This window comes from Conger conger, chromosome 5 (genome assembly GCF_963514075.1).
Source record: "Conger conger chromosome 5, fConCon1.1, whole genome shotgun sequence".
In the NCBI taxonomy this organism is placed as follows: Eukaryota; Metazoa; Chordata; class Actinopteri; order Anguilliformes; family Congridae; genus Conger; species Conger conger.
The window spans coordinates 56,504,805-56,521,502 of record NC_083764.1 but is presented as its reverse complement, the minus strand read 5'-3'; the positions used below and the strand labels follow the sequence as shown (position 1 = coordinate 56,521,502).

General features: G+C 53.4%; 1 protein-coding gene across 1 annotated transcript in view; it reads left to right on the top strand.

Annotated features, from left to right (window-relative positions):
• Positions 1–264: 264 nt before the first annotated feature.
• Positions 265–16,698, top strand: part of zswim5 (zinc finger, SWIM-type containing 5) — a 57,050-nt gene continuing 40,616 nt past the window's right edge. Inside the window, exon 1 of the mRNA XM_061243146.1 lies at positions 265–772. Coding sequence (XP_061099130.1) covers positions 274–772 — 499 coding nt within the window. The 5' untranslated portion in view covers positions 265–273. The remainder of the gene's footprint in view (positions 773–16,698) is intronic.

The following is a 16,698-nucleotide window of genomic DNA, read 5'->3' as shown; positions in this document are numbered from 1 at the left end:
GTGCTAGTCTACAATCGACTAGCATATAGCTAGCATATTTAATGAATATTCAATATAAGAAACAATGATGGTTTCACTTCAGTAGCTGCAATGAAGAACAGCCAGATTTTGAAAACTTATTCTCCGTGTCATTTGTAAAGTTCTTCGGTTTTGTGGGATGCAGCAATTGTTATTGGCGGTGACGTACGACCCCCCGCCCCCTCCCCTCGTGCATAGCTGCTGTCTCTGCGATTCCCAAACTGGTCTTCTGCTTTCAGTGTTTGTCTGGTCGTCATGGCGGAGGGACGTGGAGAGCTACCGCCTCAGCCGCCACTTCATCTATCTTTACCCCCGGCTAGCAAGCGACCGTGCTTGCGCCCTGCTCCCCGAGGCCCGGGTCCGGGGCCTGGGCCGGGTTTTTCGAACTCTCGGTTGCACTGCCCGGAATCCCTTTTGGACTGTGCCGCTAAGGCCGTAGCGGAGAAATGGGCCTTCGAGAGGGTGGAGGAGCGCTTCGAGCGGATCCCGGAGCCAGTGCAGCGCCGCATCGTGTACTGGTCCTTCCCGAGGAACGAAAGGGAAATCTGCATGTATTCATCATTTCAGTGCCGTGGAGCGGGCGAGGAGGGTCCCGTGATGGGCTCAGGAGCTCCCGTTGGATCTGGGGCTGTCCCCGGTGGAGTATCCAACGCTGTAGGAAATTCAGGGGCAGGGGGCACCGGAGATGGACTGCCTTTCCGCAGGGGAATCCGGCTTTTGGAGAGCGGTTGTGTGGAAAATGTATTGCAAGTCGGTAAGTGAATCGAACACCGCACTTAACAAGCGTTTCGGGGTTCAGTCCCCCCTTTTTGAATCTCTGTACCAGACTCGCACAAACTTCACGAAAGAGGAATACGCTGCTATAGGCTTTGTTTCGAAACGGATGGAAGTTTATAACATTGTATAAAAAGTTAATTATCTGTGGATTTTCTATCAAAAACTAGTGCTACACGATTTCAATTCGGGTTAAATGTACTTTTGTTTGCAACAATTCTACCTGTGTATGTGTTGGTCAACGGAAAAGCGACGCGGATCTGTGTCAGCTTTTTAAAATTTAAAGGGCTGCCTTTTTGCCGATTGAATAGGCGGTTTCTTGTTCTGGAACCAAAACGAATTGTTAATGTGAATTACTAATATGATTATCATTTTATAATGGAAAGCGTTAGATGCTTAGTTTTCTGTTTTCCCCTCTGCGAATCGCTGTAGCACCGTGTTGGCCACATTTCTAGAGGTTTTTCCGATAAGGGTTACATTCTTTCCTTGCTCGATGGAAAAAATGCAGACGCTGTCACAATGGAGCAGTATTGACTATTGATAAGCGTTTTTATTCTGTGTTTTTAAAACGCAATGTATTCATTTCAAGAATGTTTTTGGGTGTTTGGAGGAGGAGAGAGTCGCACAACGGCGACAATTGAATATCGTATTAAAATTTAGCCAGTGTAATCCGCTTTGATCTTTTTTTCGTACCCGTCTTTTGTTTATTTGCGCTTGTTGGGGCAAGACAAAGGATTCTTATCCGATTTAATTCTGCAAATGTTTTCACCCGACACAAGCACGCAAAAGCAAGTTGTTTAGTTACAGAATGACTTGCTTACGTTTGGTTTTACGATTAAAACGAATTTCTTCATGTAGTAGCCTAGTCTTTAGGTAGTACCGGGTACGCTACACAATAGCTTGCTAGTTATGATAAATGATCGATACCCGTCTCGTTAAAGCCAAAGCTATCGCTGCAGAAAAGCAAGCAAGGTTTTTTGATCGCGTGACTCATTTGCTCTTCTGATCTCTATTTGCGCGTATGTTTAATATATTTTTTTTTAGAAATCTACCATTTTATTATTGTACAAAATGTTACAAAGGCAGGCAAATGATCTTGGTTGAGGTTTAGAGCACCCATCGCCTTCAGATGTAGGCTACATAGCCTAATTGGGCATTGTAGATGAGGGAATTAGCCTATTTAAGAAATAATTTTGTGAATTATGTAGATGAAACCTGCAAAGACAAGGACGTTACGGTATACAGTGTGTGTGCCCCCTGGACTCCATCAAATGATTTGCGTTCCATTCAGTTATTTTGAGTGCATGTAGTTTTAGTCTTTAAAATACGCATAACTTCAACCTAAACAATGTTTATTATATACATTTTGCCGTTGTACATTATCAAAACAATTTAACAATTGTTTTGTAGGCTGGATATGTTAACAGCCACGTTACTTGAAATTAACCTTGCAATATGGTGATGGCATACAATAAGTTGCAGTGTACTTGTAGCTAAAATGCATTTTTATCCTCTTTCCAAGTGTTTTGTGTACTTTGGTTCATTCCCCATTCACTGAATAGCATTTATATTATAGAATATTGGTAGTTCTCAACCCTAAGATGGGTGTTCTAGGAAAATCCCGGTCCCCAATCGCCAGAGGTGTTATGAATTAAGAGAACAGGCTACACATACCTTTACTCTAATAACCAACCCCTGATTCATTTTATACACACAAAGATCTTCTGTGTTGCTTGAAATAGGCTGCATTTCTGGAAATTTGATAACTTGCCTGTAAAGAAGTAACGTGGTCACACACTTAGAGACCTTGAAAGGATCGTTTCATGAAAGGAGCCACTCTCCACGCTAGTTTTAAAAAGGAATACTAAAAGCTTATTTTCTTAACTGAAAACTTGTTGGTAGAGTAATCAGATTTTGCCCTCCGTCTAAAATAAGACGCCCCCCCCCCCATGGTTTGATCCCAGTAGGCAAAAGGGTAGTTTTGTAAAGGTAGTTGAAATCTTCATGTGGCACAATATAATTCAGACCGTAGTCTTCTCACATCTCTGAAATGGGAGAGAGGACTTGGGTGTTTTTTTTTAATTTGCCTTCACCCAGTCAGAAAAGCGAGTATGGACAGAAATATGAATGTCCTTTAATAGGCCAGCTATGGCATTAAAAAGCTGAAGTTGTATTAAGCAGGCAGAAAAGCAGGTTTGTCCTGTACATGCATCCTGGGTGTTTCAGGTAGCTACAGCACTCCTTGCTCACTGCCATAGACGTTTAGCGTTTGTTTTTCGCCCGGGAGCGTTCTCCCCCCAAACTCAGGGCGGACAGCGGAGGGGCACGAGCCTTCGGGGGGGCGAGGGGGGGGGGGGACCCCGACGCGGCCTGCTCTTCGACAGAGCTCTGCTAGAGGTGTAAAGACGAGCCGCAGATGGCGGCGGCCGAGGTGTGCACGCACGCTCCCGGGGGAGTGTCGGAGTTGGGTGGAGCGTCTCGGTGCTTCCTCTCCTCTCTTCCTCCCGCCGTTTCGCACACTTTTCTCAGGCTGTCCAGAGAGCCGCGGGGGTAGTGTGAGGAAGGAGGGGGGGGGTTGCCGTTCTGCCCACACTCAGCCCCGTTCTCCGCTCGTTTCTGGCTGTGTTTGTCACCACCGGTGGAAAAGCGCTGCGAGTTCCTGTCTGCCGTCGTGCTCAGCGATCGCTTTGAAGCTCAACTTCTCGGTTTCATTATCAACCGAGGCTTTTTTGTGTGCGTTTTGTTTTTGGTTTTGGTTTTGTTCAGGTTTCTCCATTCGGCTTGAAAACGGCGGCGCATTTGATGTTACTTTGGACCTTTCCCCAAACAACGGCGAAGAAGTCGTTTTTCTAGAACTTGCCATTTTCTTTCCATGAGTGCCCAACTGGGTCAGTTTTAAAAATACTGCCTGGAGGGTGATGCGGAGTACAGGTTCAGTTTATTTTCATAAATATTGCATGCAGATGGGAGCCGTGTTTACCAGAGCGTGAGCTGGAATGTGGTCAAACCTGGAGCCGGTCGCTGGACCCGGGGGCTGGTGAATGTACACAGGATGGGCCCAGCCCGTGTCTTGCGAATGTTTACAGCGGGGACTTTGGGTTCCAAGGTCGATCTCCAGGGTCTAATAAATGTTAAATTGCCCGCGTGGCCGAATCACTTCCGGTACCGCGGACAGGAACGCGACACCGCCACGGCCTCGTTTCAACGGGATTCGTAGCTCTCCGCGTGCCGCCTTGTGTCAGCGGTACTTGGCGTACTCGCGGTTTCGAATGGCGTTGACTGTAACTGGGCGGACGGCTCGTCTGCGTCGGTCGAAAACGTTCGCGGCGCGCAGTCTGGGGAATAGCTTCTCGCGCGGGCGGCCATCCTGCACGGGCGGGTTTTTTTGGCCGTGTTCTGAGATTTCCCGCGGGCCCCCTCTCAGGAAGTCTGAAGTTAAGAGGCGAGGGATGTGCTTCTCGCTAAGTTGCGTCTGCGCCGTCTGGCGTTAAACTCGCGGAGATACTGGAAACGGCGAACAAAGGGCCTTATGAAACGTATTTATGGAAAGTGACAGACGTTTCCCGGCACTTGCGTCGTCCTCTCCTTGGGTATCGGAGAGAGAGACGGAGGGGAGGGAGATGGATGGATGGATGGAGGGAGGGAGGGAGGGAGAGAGCTGGGGGAGAGGCGGAGGGAGAGCGAGAGACTGTGTGCGCTTTTCTGGGAAAGGTGATAATCGTCTGCGGTGTGGATGACGAGCCGTGTAAATGTTTTACTCTCTCGCATTCCACGCTCGCAGTGTCCTTGACTGAGCTGTTCGGATTTCCTACGGAAAACAAAAAACAGACAGGAAAATGCACGTCTCCCTCGCCCCCTAGCTGTCCCCCCGTTGTGATTGGTGACGGGCACGCGTCACCGGAACGCAGGGGCGAACTCTGCCAGCGGAGCGGGCTGGAGGCTCCGTTTTGTTTCAGCACCTTTTAATTTTGGATTAAATTAGCCTTTGTTCTCTTTGTCTGGTTGTTCTGTGCCTGCCTTTGTTTTACTTGAATGAGTCTGGTGTGTGTGTGTGTGTGTGTGTGTGTGTGAGAGTGTGAGAAACAGAAAGGTTCTGAAGCTTTGCGGGGGCTTAAACGCTCCGAGAACGCGGCCTGTTTTTGCGACGCTAAGGCCGGCGGAAAGAGGACAGATTCAGGGAGGTGACGTGAAGGAGGGGTGAGTCTGCTCCTCTCCTCCTCCTGCTGCGGAGCGTTCGGAAAGTCCACAGTCTCCCCTCAGACATGCCGGGCGTGTCGCGGGTTGGGGTTGCAATGCGAGGTCGGGCGGGCCGTTTTGTGTGATGTTGTCACAGTCAGATAAGCCGGGAAAGAACAGGAAGCTTTCGTAACGTCATCCGAGGCATCGGCGTGGAGTGGGGGGGGGGGGGGTCTCTGTGGGGCCCCTCGTTCTTCATCTGTTGGTTTCCTCCCTGAGTCATAAATGAGCAACGGACTTTGGCGCGGTTCAAGGAGTGACCGTCCTGAAGGACCCCAAAACGTACGGTTCTATATATGGTGCTGCAGTTTTGCTCCGCCCAGGTCTCGAACTTCAGAAATATGTCATAAAGTGTTGGGAGCGTAGGCATGCGACTCGACCTTTTCTCTCGAAAAGACGCTTCGCTTCGCGTCTTCCGCGTTACCTCCCACTCCTCAGCCAAAGCGGAAGTCACTGAAATAGGTCGCTGAACACAGAGGCCCAAAGCCTCGTTGGGGTCTTCAGTGTTCTCCTGAGGTAAAAGGCACCCGCGGTGGGGCTGCCTTAATTCCCAGGCCGCTACGGGAGCAATGCTCGGCAACCGACACCTAGAACGGTCGAGCGCGAGACCGCTCTTGGAGGGTGAACTTATTTAGTCCTGCCCACGGTCCGACCGCTCTTCTCTCTCTCTCATTGTTTGACGTGGAATGTGACCGCTGACCGTCTCCGGCCTACGAACGCCCTTAAATTGCCCCGGACGATTTTTCGAGGACAAGAGGCAATCGAAGGGCGGGGGACATTCCGCACTGGCCTCGATTAGGATTTCGCACAAAGTCGGCTTTACAAACCGGGCTTTAAACACGCGAACCCTAACCCCCCCCGGGGTGTTCTCCCCCCCCCCCCCCTCCTCTCCCGCCGTACCGCGGTCTTATTAAGTCCTCAGAGGGGACAGGGCGGGTTTGAAGCGGGCTTGGGGGATTACTGGGTCATGCTTTGTTGGCCAGCTGGACTGCGCACTGTTGTTCTCCGGGAGGGGGGGGGGGGGAGAGGCCGGCGGCCCCCTCCACATTCACACAGAAAGCCGCGGGGCGCGGGCCCCCTTTGTGAAGTCTCAATAACTCCCAAAGTGGAGAAGAGGCAAATTCCTGCGGGACTTAGCCCGGGCAGCCCCTCTCTAAGGCGCAGTTTAGCGCACATGCGGATCTCCAGACCCCCACCCCCGCCCCAATTGAATTACCCGCAAACCCCCCCCCCCCCCTCTCCCCTCTCCCCTCTCTCCCCAGCCCAAACGGCAGGCCTGGCCCCTGTTGTCTCGTTGTGATCTGAGCGGAAGTGACTCCTCGACTCACCCCGCGCTCCCCTCTCCCGCCCCCCGCCCCCCGCCCCCCCCCCCCCCCGCCCGCTACACACCACGCTCCTGCCGCTGACTTTCAGTTCTCCGCGCTCCCGTTCGGCCCTCCGCCGACCGACCGAAATATTTCTCTCGCGTGCGATTTTCGGGAAAGGCGTCGGGCGTTTCGCGGTCCGTGGAGCGCCGGGGCACGTCGAAAAGGAGTCGAACCTACCCGTCGGATACTCCCTCCGCCCTTTTTTTATACTCTAATGGACGCAAGGCTGTCGAGGCGGGTCTGTTTTTCTTGGCTCAGGTTGTGTTCAACCCCTTTCTCAAAAAAAAAAATGAAGTGGTTTTTGTCTTCGGCGTAAAACTCGACCTCACTCGAATGGAAATCATTTACGTCCGCTGCGTTTTTGCATAAGCCATTTGCCTTCTCCCTTTCATTCAAAGTGCAGATTTCACACAGGCAAATTTAGGAAATGAACAGCGTCTCCTTCCATTCACCGCGCGGAAAGCTTTTTTTAATTTGGGAAAACAATGTTCCTAATTAGATTTTCAAGTTTGTAATCAGATATTTTTTGGCTGTCAGATCGGATTACATGTCGACGGAGATGAAAGCCCTTGTATTCTGAAGAAAGTTCCACTTAATTACATTGTGAACCCGGACACGGGGGAGCTAGAGGGAGTTGATGAATATTTTGGTTTATTTTCTCCGTTTTAAAGGCCAGGAGTGTTTCTCCTGCAGTGTAAGGGTTGTGTGTGGTTGGCTGTTTTTGTGCTTTTGCCTTCTATGCGTAGGGTGAACTGTGTCTTTAGTGCGCGCATAATTCTGTGCTGATCGGTAGGTGTGCGCCAGAGCAGATCGTGTGGGTTTGTTTTTCCTGCAGTGCTTTGTGTTTGCTTTGAGTGTGTGTCAGTATGACCGAGAGGTATATGTAGATTGAAAACATTTGTCTAAACGGCGTGCGTGTGTGTGTGTGTGTGTGTGTTTAGAAAGAATGGCTGTCTTTGGGGGCTCTTTAATACTTCCTGCATGTCCGGTAGACGCACACCTGACCCAATGCATGCTGGGAACAATGTGCTGAGACCAATGGCAGCGATACGAAAGATTAATACCCAACTACATTTGTATGCGGGGCTTTGATAACGTTTCACACACTCGTGGGTGGACACCTACCGTAATATCATTATCTATATTTCATAGGTTTATTGGTGTATTTTATAACCCAAATGATATAAGGTAAACGGCTGACTGCGAATGGGAGGATACAGGGGCCTATTGTCTGCACCAGCAGTGAATCAGAGGAGTGCCTGTAGGCTATTCTGTGGCTCCCACTGTACCCTCAGCCCACTGTCCTGCAAGAAGACAACAGACTCATGTAACCCTCCTCCCCGGCTCTTTACCCCCCTCATTGTTTTAGTGATATGAAAGGGGGCTGTGGTGAAGGGTGGTGGATGGCACCTGTCGTGGTTCCAGCAGAACACACTCGGGCTGCTTTAGGCGGGAAGGGGGGGGGGCCCTCTTCCTGCTCTGTGGCCTCTTATGGAGGCAAATCGACCCGCTCCCGCCCTGTAGACGCTTTGCAAATGCCGGCCTCCGGGTTTTTCCCACCTCGGGAAGTGGCGGCAGGGCACTCGTGGGTCACCTCTCTCACTTCCTGCTCGCACCGCAGTGTGGCGTAGGTCACGTGACCGGCCGCACATGCCCGCCCGCGCCCTCGCCACGGCAACCACCCCCCCCCCCCTCCCCCCCCTCCCGAGGCCCTAAGAATAGCTCGGCGGCGCGCGGAATTGGAACACGGCGTCTCCGCCGGCGTCGGGGAGAAAGTTCCACGCGGGAAACGCTAATTCCTCTCAATCTTCCGTCGCTCCGGACGGACGGCGCTTAATCAGGGTAATTAATTCCCCGCCCGTCTCGGGCCGGATCGGCGAAACCTTTCCCGCTCGCTGACGCCCCCGGCGTTCTGAAGGACGCCCGCATTAAAAACCTTCCGTTTCTGAGGCCCGGTCTCCTGGACCGGAAAACCAAGCCCGGCTGCCTAAAAATACGCGCTACACACCTGGTGTGCGCTGGGTACCAGCCCTGTGGCCAGAGAGGGGGCGGCAGGTGAGCCTGCTCCATGCCCACAGCGTTGTTTCAGGGTTATGTATACGTTTTCTAACCTTAGAGTGGGCATATAGGTCAGCCTTTGCGTAGATGCTACAGACGTCAAGGAGAGGCCAACCCTGCAGTCCTGCCAGTCTGCTTTCTCCGGCCCTTGTCCTGCCCCTGTTCCGGCTACATTACGTGCTAGCTCCTTGTGCCCACACCGTACTTTTAAAAGCGGTACTCCTTTGGGGGGGGAAACGCAGGTTACTCTGAGGAGCGGCTGTGTTGAGAGGCGCTTGAGTCCGGCTGTCTGCTCCTCCCCCCTCTCGCTGTGCCCGGCTGTGATTGGAGGAGCGGCTGATTTATGCGGAAGGCTGTGTGCGCCCTGGTCGGAAGCGTCGTCACGGCGTTGGCGCGCTCCCAAAGGCTGAAAATCAATAGCAGCCCCCCCCCCATCTCCTCCTCTATCCCTGTTTTGGTGCATTGCAGCCCGATACCCTGTGATTGAGTTCATCAGTAATGCAGTTAATATTGCAGGCCCCGGTGTCTTGGGGGAGAAGCACCGAGAGAGCAGCAGAGTGCATTCAGGGGGAGGGTGGGGGCCAGGAGGGAGGGGGGGGGGTTGGAGTAATGGGTTCATTTAACTGTCACCCACCCTCTCTGTGTCGACTGCTCCCCCGGGCAGCCAGGGGGCAGTAGCGGCCCTCCACAGGCTGTGTGTACTCCAAGGGGCCCTCTGCCTACTGCCCGTTGGTGATAACACACGCGCACACACACACACACACACACACACACACACACACACACACACCTCGAGCCCTCACTAAAGGGCACAGGGGAGTTGCTGTGAAATGGTCAGCACTGCACGTTGTTCACGTTCTCCCTGTTTCGGACACTTTGGAGTTTCTCTCCCGCTAACACACTCGCTCCCTGCTCAGCAAAGCCGTGTTAGCTGTTAGCTGTAAGCGGTTATTTCTTCCCCCCCCCCTCCCTGTGGGAACAGCCTGGCTGTTTGCTAGCTGGCCGGCGGCTGAAAGGAACCGTAAACAGAACATAAGATGGTTGTTTTTTTGCCCTTTGCGAGGTGGGGCGGGTTCTTCATTTCACAGCCAATTCCAAAGTTCAGACCAATCTCTAGGCACAATGCGATTGTGCGTCTTGAAAACATGCGTAGGCCCCGCTAAGGAAAGGCCCCGCTAAGGGAAAGGGCCCTGAACCTGTATGTTAACTTTGTCCGCGACTGGAATACGATCAATGCTGTGCACATAAGTGAAGGCCGACTAATCCGGACGCCATTCTGGCTCCTTTCGGTAGGGGGGCGGGAGCTAGGCGCTCAGCGGATAAAGCCATTTGCTGGTGGTGCGCAGGGGCCGCTCCCCCATTGGCGGAAACGCCGTCACTCAGCCTGAAAGCAGAGGCCCCGAGAGAGGCGTAATAGGGCCTCATTCGGTGTAATTGCTTAACAAATGCGAAAGAATGGCAGAGGAAACGGAGGGGGGGCGACGGCCAATGGGATGGCAGGGAAAAAGTGGGCTGAAGGTGGGATTGAAGGGACAGCAGGGAGTTGAAATCTCATTACGCCAGCCGAGTGGGAGTTTTTTTTGGGAATACATGCGCTGCCTTTTTAAACTGGATGCGTATTGTCTGCTGCGCGGAGGGGACCTACATCTGGGGCAGTAACGCCGAACTGCGGCACTAGGAAAGGACCACAACCCCCCCACCCCCCCTCTCTCTCCACCAAAAAATGAGTTTTTTTTACCCCCGTGTGGGTTCAGTGCGGACCCCAGAGGGGCAGGGGGATGTGCGGGGTTTTGGGAGGGGTGTCGGATGTACCGCCAGAAGGAGGGTAGGGGGTGGGGGGGGGGGGCGTTGTAAGCTCAGGACAAAAGCAGCCAGAGTGAAAACCTAGAGCAAACTCCGCCATGCCCAGAGGACACACTGCCCAGGCTACTCATTTACCAGCCCCTGTCTCTCCATTTCCCCGCTTCCCTTTGTTTTACCGTTCACATGACCCCCCCTCCTCGGCCCCCATTAGGGCCAGCTGGACCCCTCTTGCCTCGGCGTCATGCTTTTGGAGATTCCGCCTGATTTCACCCCCAGACCAGCTTTACCCCATTAGTTCATTAAGGGATTGAATGGGGCCATCCCCCGCCCCTCTATGATTATTGATGCTAAATAATTAAACCCAGCTCCAGGCCTCTCTAAATATAATACCGCATTGGTTCGCAAGCTAGGACCGAAAAACTCCCCCAGCTTATTTCTGCCTTAACCGCTGTTAAGCTAATGTCGCTCGCAGACGAGGCTAGTCTCTAAAACCCTTTTTTTATCAAGCTATTTTTGCCCCTCATTGACAGGGAGTGGTGAAATGCCACAGTAATGCAGCGTTTGGTGTATTTCTGGTCTGGGTTTCAGGTTAAAGTGTAGGATAGGGGCCCATGTGCCTGCCTGCCAAATGGGAGCTCTGGTCGGGGGGGGGGGGGGAGAGGCCGCGATCAGGCCGCAGAATCCGCCGCCCCCACTCAAACGGCTCAAACAGGCAGCGGGGCATGACGTAGCGCTAGCACGATTCAGCCCGGGAGCTGAAATTATACAATTAAATCTGTTCATCGCAAACAAAACAAAACGGGGAAAAAAAAGCAGCGGGGAACAGCTGCCGATCATGTGCGAGAGAGAGGGAGAGAGGGAGAGGGAGGGAGAACGAGAGAGAGGGGCGATCCGAGCTTTCGGCAGGCTCTGGGATCACCTTCGGAAAGCATCGGGATAATCGACCGGCGCTCTTATCTTTGCGACATATATTGCTATTGTTTAGGAAACGCGCCCTGGGGACGCAGATTTAATTAAGTGTCTCTGCGTTATAAATAGCGCCGCAAATAAGTGCTAGTCGCCGTGTGCGTGGAGTTGTCCCTCTCCTTTTAAGTAAAATCCGTGAAGTGTGCCACTAATTGTTCTTCGTTTCAAGTGGCAGCAAAATGGAATATATATATATATTTTTTTTATTTATTTATAAATTTATAAACCTCATTCAGAAGTTTGAAACGGCCCACGGATTAGAGTGGAGACTTCGATTAGCGGTTAGCGGCGGCTGGGCTTGAACCGTGCTAACGGCGCTCAGGCTTCGATTAGCGGTTAGCGGCGGCTAACGGCGACCAGTGCTAACGGCGCTCAGACTTCGATTAGCGGTTAGCGGCGGCTAACGGTGACCAGTGCTAACGGTGCTCGGTATTTAGGAGGGGGCTGTAGGGAACGCCGCGCGGCCCGTTTAGCAGCGCGGGCCCCGTCCCCGCCGACGCGCGGGCCCCCAGATGGCGCGGTGGCTTTATGAATATTTAAGCAGGCGCAAGCAGCGTTCAATTAGCCTCGTGCCCACTGTGCCACATCGGGGCTCGGGGTCCAAATACTTCATCTGATTCCATTAAAAAAGGCTGTTAATTAATTTTGGAACACTGCTGCTGACGAGATTTCCCCCCACCGCTCCACACACACACACACACGCACACACGCGTCGTCTGCACCCCGCTCCTCCGATGAAAAGGCCCGTCGCAGCGTCTGAACTGTGCTGCTCTCCGCGGCACAAACACCGTCAGGATGTGGGCGTCACGTGTCTTCTCGGAGTCGAATCCTTTTTTTATTTTTTTATTATTTTTTTTTTAACTTCTTTTTCAGAACGAAAAAAGGCTTTCAAACGCACTGTAGGGTGAGATGACTGTCAGGAGTTTGGTTTCCTCTTCATTCTTCTCTCGATGTCGACCCATCTCTCTGGTTAACTGGAAAGAGGAGGCGGCTCGTGGGGGATTTCCTCGCGTATTATCGTTGAGAATTCCGCTTTAAAAAGACGGCCAGAAAGTGGTAATTTGACCTCTATTTAACTTCTCCCCAGACAACAGAAACAGGATAGGAAACGGCTATTTTCTTCTCATGTAAAATGATATGCGTTTTGTCCGGCGTAAACGGGACACAAATATGTCTTTGTAGTGACGGGTTTGAAAGGGTAAGCAGCGTTTGTTGTCCGTTCATTGTTGGGTTTCTGCAGCTGGCTCTCGATTGGCGGAGGTCCCCAGACCTCAAGGCCTTACGAATGAATGGATGAATCGATACGGTGTGGCAGAGAATGCGACTGCTGTTCACTGAGAGATTATTCGGTTAAGACTATGACTTGCGTCGGGGTGGGTGTAATACAATGATTTAAGCTTCCCCGCATTGAATACGCCGATCGCTTCAGCCTGTCGTTGCAACAGGCGGCCAATCGGCTCGCGAGAGGCCCAGCGTCGGGACGGTAGCCCCTGAAGACTGAGCCGTACGTGTAACGGCTTCTCACAAGGGGGTCTTTTGTTGTGGCAGGGAGGAGGATGTGTTGCGACTGTAGTCTATTGCACTGGTGTGCGTGTACGTGCGTCGCCAGGCAGTTTCTGTAGGACCGTATCGGCTTGTCTGCCCGCTCCTTGCTGACCGAGCACTGGCTCGATGCTAACAGGACGCCGCGGTTAGCACGTGTGCCTCAGGAACCTCGTCTCCCCTGACCCACTTTCGGCCACGTTCGGAGGAGGGGGGGTGTCTGCGCTGGCATCCACCTGCTCTGGTTCAGGGGCTGCGGTCAGAAGGCCCTCTCTGCTTTTCAACCTGAAATTCACACTTCGCCCCCATTCTTCCGTTACATATCACCCACAGTCTGATGCACCACTTTCAGGCTCAAGTTTTGTCGGTCTTTCTTGCTGTTGGAGACGAATAGGCGCGTTTCATGCCGCTTGTGAGAGCGTGTGAACGCTCCTGTTCCCTGCTCGGTGCCAGAGCCTCTGTTTAAGCCGGGATGCAGCTGCCCCATAATCCCCCTCTGTAGAGGAGGCTGAAACTCAGCGCTGCGGGTTGAAAGTTGAAGGCGGAGCATGAATGGCGGGAGGGGAAGCGGCTCTCGTGATGTCTCCTCTCAGGAGGGTCGCTGTGGACCCCGCGGCACGGGGGTGTCGGCACAGAGAGTCGCTCGTGACGCGCTGCCTCTCGGCCCTCTCTCGGAGCGCCGCGGCTGGGATGAATGTGCCGTAAACGTTCGGCCCGTCTGCGGCTGTGGGCGGGGTTTGTGTGTGTGAGTCACTGCCGCGGGCGGGGTCTCTGGAGCCGTGACCCTTTAAAACGCACCCGTGCTGAGGTTCTATAAACGTTTCGCCGTCGCTCGAAAATCCGGAATGTTCCTCGTCCTCATTTCATCTCCTTAGCCCTCCGGCGTGTGACACGGCGTCCGTTTGAACCTCTCCCGCAACGGCGGCGTCAACAAAGACCGTTTCAAAGGAGAAAGGGCCGCCCCGTTTAATTTCTAACTTCGGTTTACGAGCCGGGGGGAAGAGGCCTCGGTCCTCCGAGGCCAATGTGCGAACGTTATCTTGGAGCCTGGCGACACGTCCCTCTGTCCGCGGCTCGCCGCCGGCTTCACCCCCTCTCCGCGCGCGGGCACGGACGTGGGAGCCGCGCCGCGCCGTCGTTCTGCTGGCAGGAAACCCCACCAACAACGGGCCCACATGAAAGGGCTGCAGAGAAAGCCGGCTGTTTTGTTATTTCAGAAACGCGGTTCGGCGCTGCAGCAGCCCTCTGTAATTACCGCATCTGGTCCTCGTGCGGTCGGCTTTCTCAGGTGCTGCCTCTCGCCGGTGACTCACTGCGGATCGCGGCCGGTTTCCCGAGTGCGGTTTATCTGCAACCCCCCCAAAATGTCCGCCCCTCTGTCTGTGAACCCCCCGTCTCAGCGAAACGGACCCGTTTTGATGTCTGGCTTTACGCAACACGTACTGCAGGCAGCGCAGCGCGGCGATTATTTACCACGGGAGGCTGTGTAAGCCTTTCTAAATCCTGACATCTTTATATGCCGGGTCTAAATTAGATGTGTAGCTATTTTGTGTGCTATAAATATTTAATAATAACAACTGCTACCATGAATGTGTAAAGATTTATTTTAACTGAAGGTTTTAAAAAAAATGAAATATGGAAGTATAAATAAATATTCTTCCCCGGGGAGGTTCGTGTTCCACTCGACGGAGGGCTCCCTGGCTCTCCTTACCGGCCCCAGTTTGGGGGAATTCCCCAGTTTAGCTGGTATGCGCAGACCACTTAAGCTGGCGATGCGATCGGAGTTCGACTCGTCTCGCCTGCTGCAGTCTCAGGGATTAGGCCCATCGGTCGTCCATTAGAGACCCTGGAACTTTACCGCTGGCTTCACGACGGAAAAAAAGCTTTCTGAGACAGAGCCGAAACCCAAAGCTGGCTACCGTCTTCGCGAGCCAAAGCAGACTCTCTCTCCGCCCCCCCTCCCCAACCCTGGTCCCAGTCCCGGCTTTCCAGGCCTCCCAAACCTCATTAATCTAGAGCGAGCGCAGCAAACCACGCGCTAAATCCGCGGCGACGTTAGCGCGCTAATCTACACCAGCGCACGCAGACCCGTGCCGTTTTAACGGTGAAAAATGACATCCCTTACAAAATATTAATTGCCCTTTGCTGGCGGTTTGCATTCCTGAGGCGGGAGGGGTGGGGGGGAGATACATTATTGTGCGGAAGACTTCCTTTCAGTCGCTCTCCCTAATAAGCACACACAATATAAATATCAATAGCCGGTCCTGGCCGTGCCTGCTGGCTCTCCCGCTTCAGTATGGTGGAGTAATGACAGGGCCCTGTTTCTCCACAGTAGCCACGCTGATAATGGCTCATTAGGCACCGCCACCCATTTGGTTCTTTCAGGCAGCTGAATAAACAGATGACTGAAGGGAAAGGGGTGGGAGGCTGAAAGAAAGGAAATTGGAGGTTGGAGGGGAGGGGAGGGGAGAGGAGTGAGTGAGTGAGGGAGGGAGGGAGAGAGAGAGAGAGAGGGGAAGAGGGGGAGGGGGGAGGAGGGAGGTGAGCGAAAATGACGCGTACTGAAAATGCAAAGCAGCCGTCACTTCCACCGGCGACACGAGGAGCCACAGCCCAGGCGTGGGAGACACTTCATTAGTCTGCAGCCCTCCCTGCCAGTCAGAGAGTCAGGGCTGTGCATGCTCACACACACACCACACGCTCACACACACACACACACACACACACACATCACACGCTCACACACACACACAGCACATGCTCACGCACACACACACACCACACGCTCACACACACACACCACACGCTCACACACACACACCACACGCTCACACACACACACCACACGCTCACACACACACACATCACACACACACACACACACATCACACACACATCACACGCTCGCTCACACACACACACACACACACACACACACAGCGCACGCTCACACACACATACCCCACACGCTCACACACACTCACACAAACACTAACTCTCTCACACACTCTCACACACACACGCGGGCCCCGCCCTGCAGCCCTCCACATGATTAATGTTAGGGGCTGTCACTGGGCGGGAGTCAGGGGGCCCTTCTGTGTTTATCACAAGCCCCCCTAACACACATAGCAGTGGAGTGATAAGGAAGGCCACAAACCCCCCACACACACATATACACACACACACACGCACACACACACACGCACACACACAGAGGACCTGCTAGGCTGCTTGGTGGATTTTTCGGGCCACCCCGTCTCCCCCTACTTTGGGCCGAGCTTACACGGGATCCAAGCCGTCATCTCTGACTCTGTCCCCCTCTGAAGCGTCCCTCAGGGGCTTCTGTTCCGCTCAGCTGGGCCCCGACGGGGACGGGTTACGGACAGACTGTCCTTGCCCTGAGCTCCGGACCCCTGCTGCTGGTCTCCGGCCAAGCCTGTGTCTGTGGGAAAGCTCTGCTCCCCGTCCGTCGGGGGGTGAAGGACGCCCCGTACCTGTCCGCGGTCTCGCTCTGCTTCCTCCTGCAGACGAAGGAGAGCCAGTTTCCTGAAACGGCTGTTATTTTCCCCACAGCTCTTTGTCAGAGCCGCCATAATGGCTCGATAAATGATTGACCACTCATGCCTGCGTATGAGCGCTGCCGTCTTCCATCACCAGAAGGGGATGTTGCACACAGCCCCTGCGTTTGACGCATGTACTCATGCATGTGCACTGGCCTTTCTCTGTCGTCTCATTGGCTCTCCCCACATCGCTGGAGAAGCTTTGGGGTCACGTGATTGGCGGAAGGGCTAAGCCGGGGCGGTCTCATCACAGGAATGACACAGCACAAATTTAAAATAGCACAAATTTAAAAATGGGGAGCAGCTTGAGTGAGAGATGGGGGTGGACTGGCCTGGTGTCTGTGGGTCAGTCTCGTAGGGAGAAGGGCGCACAG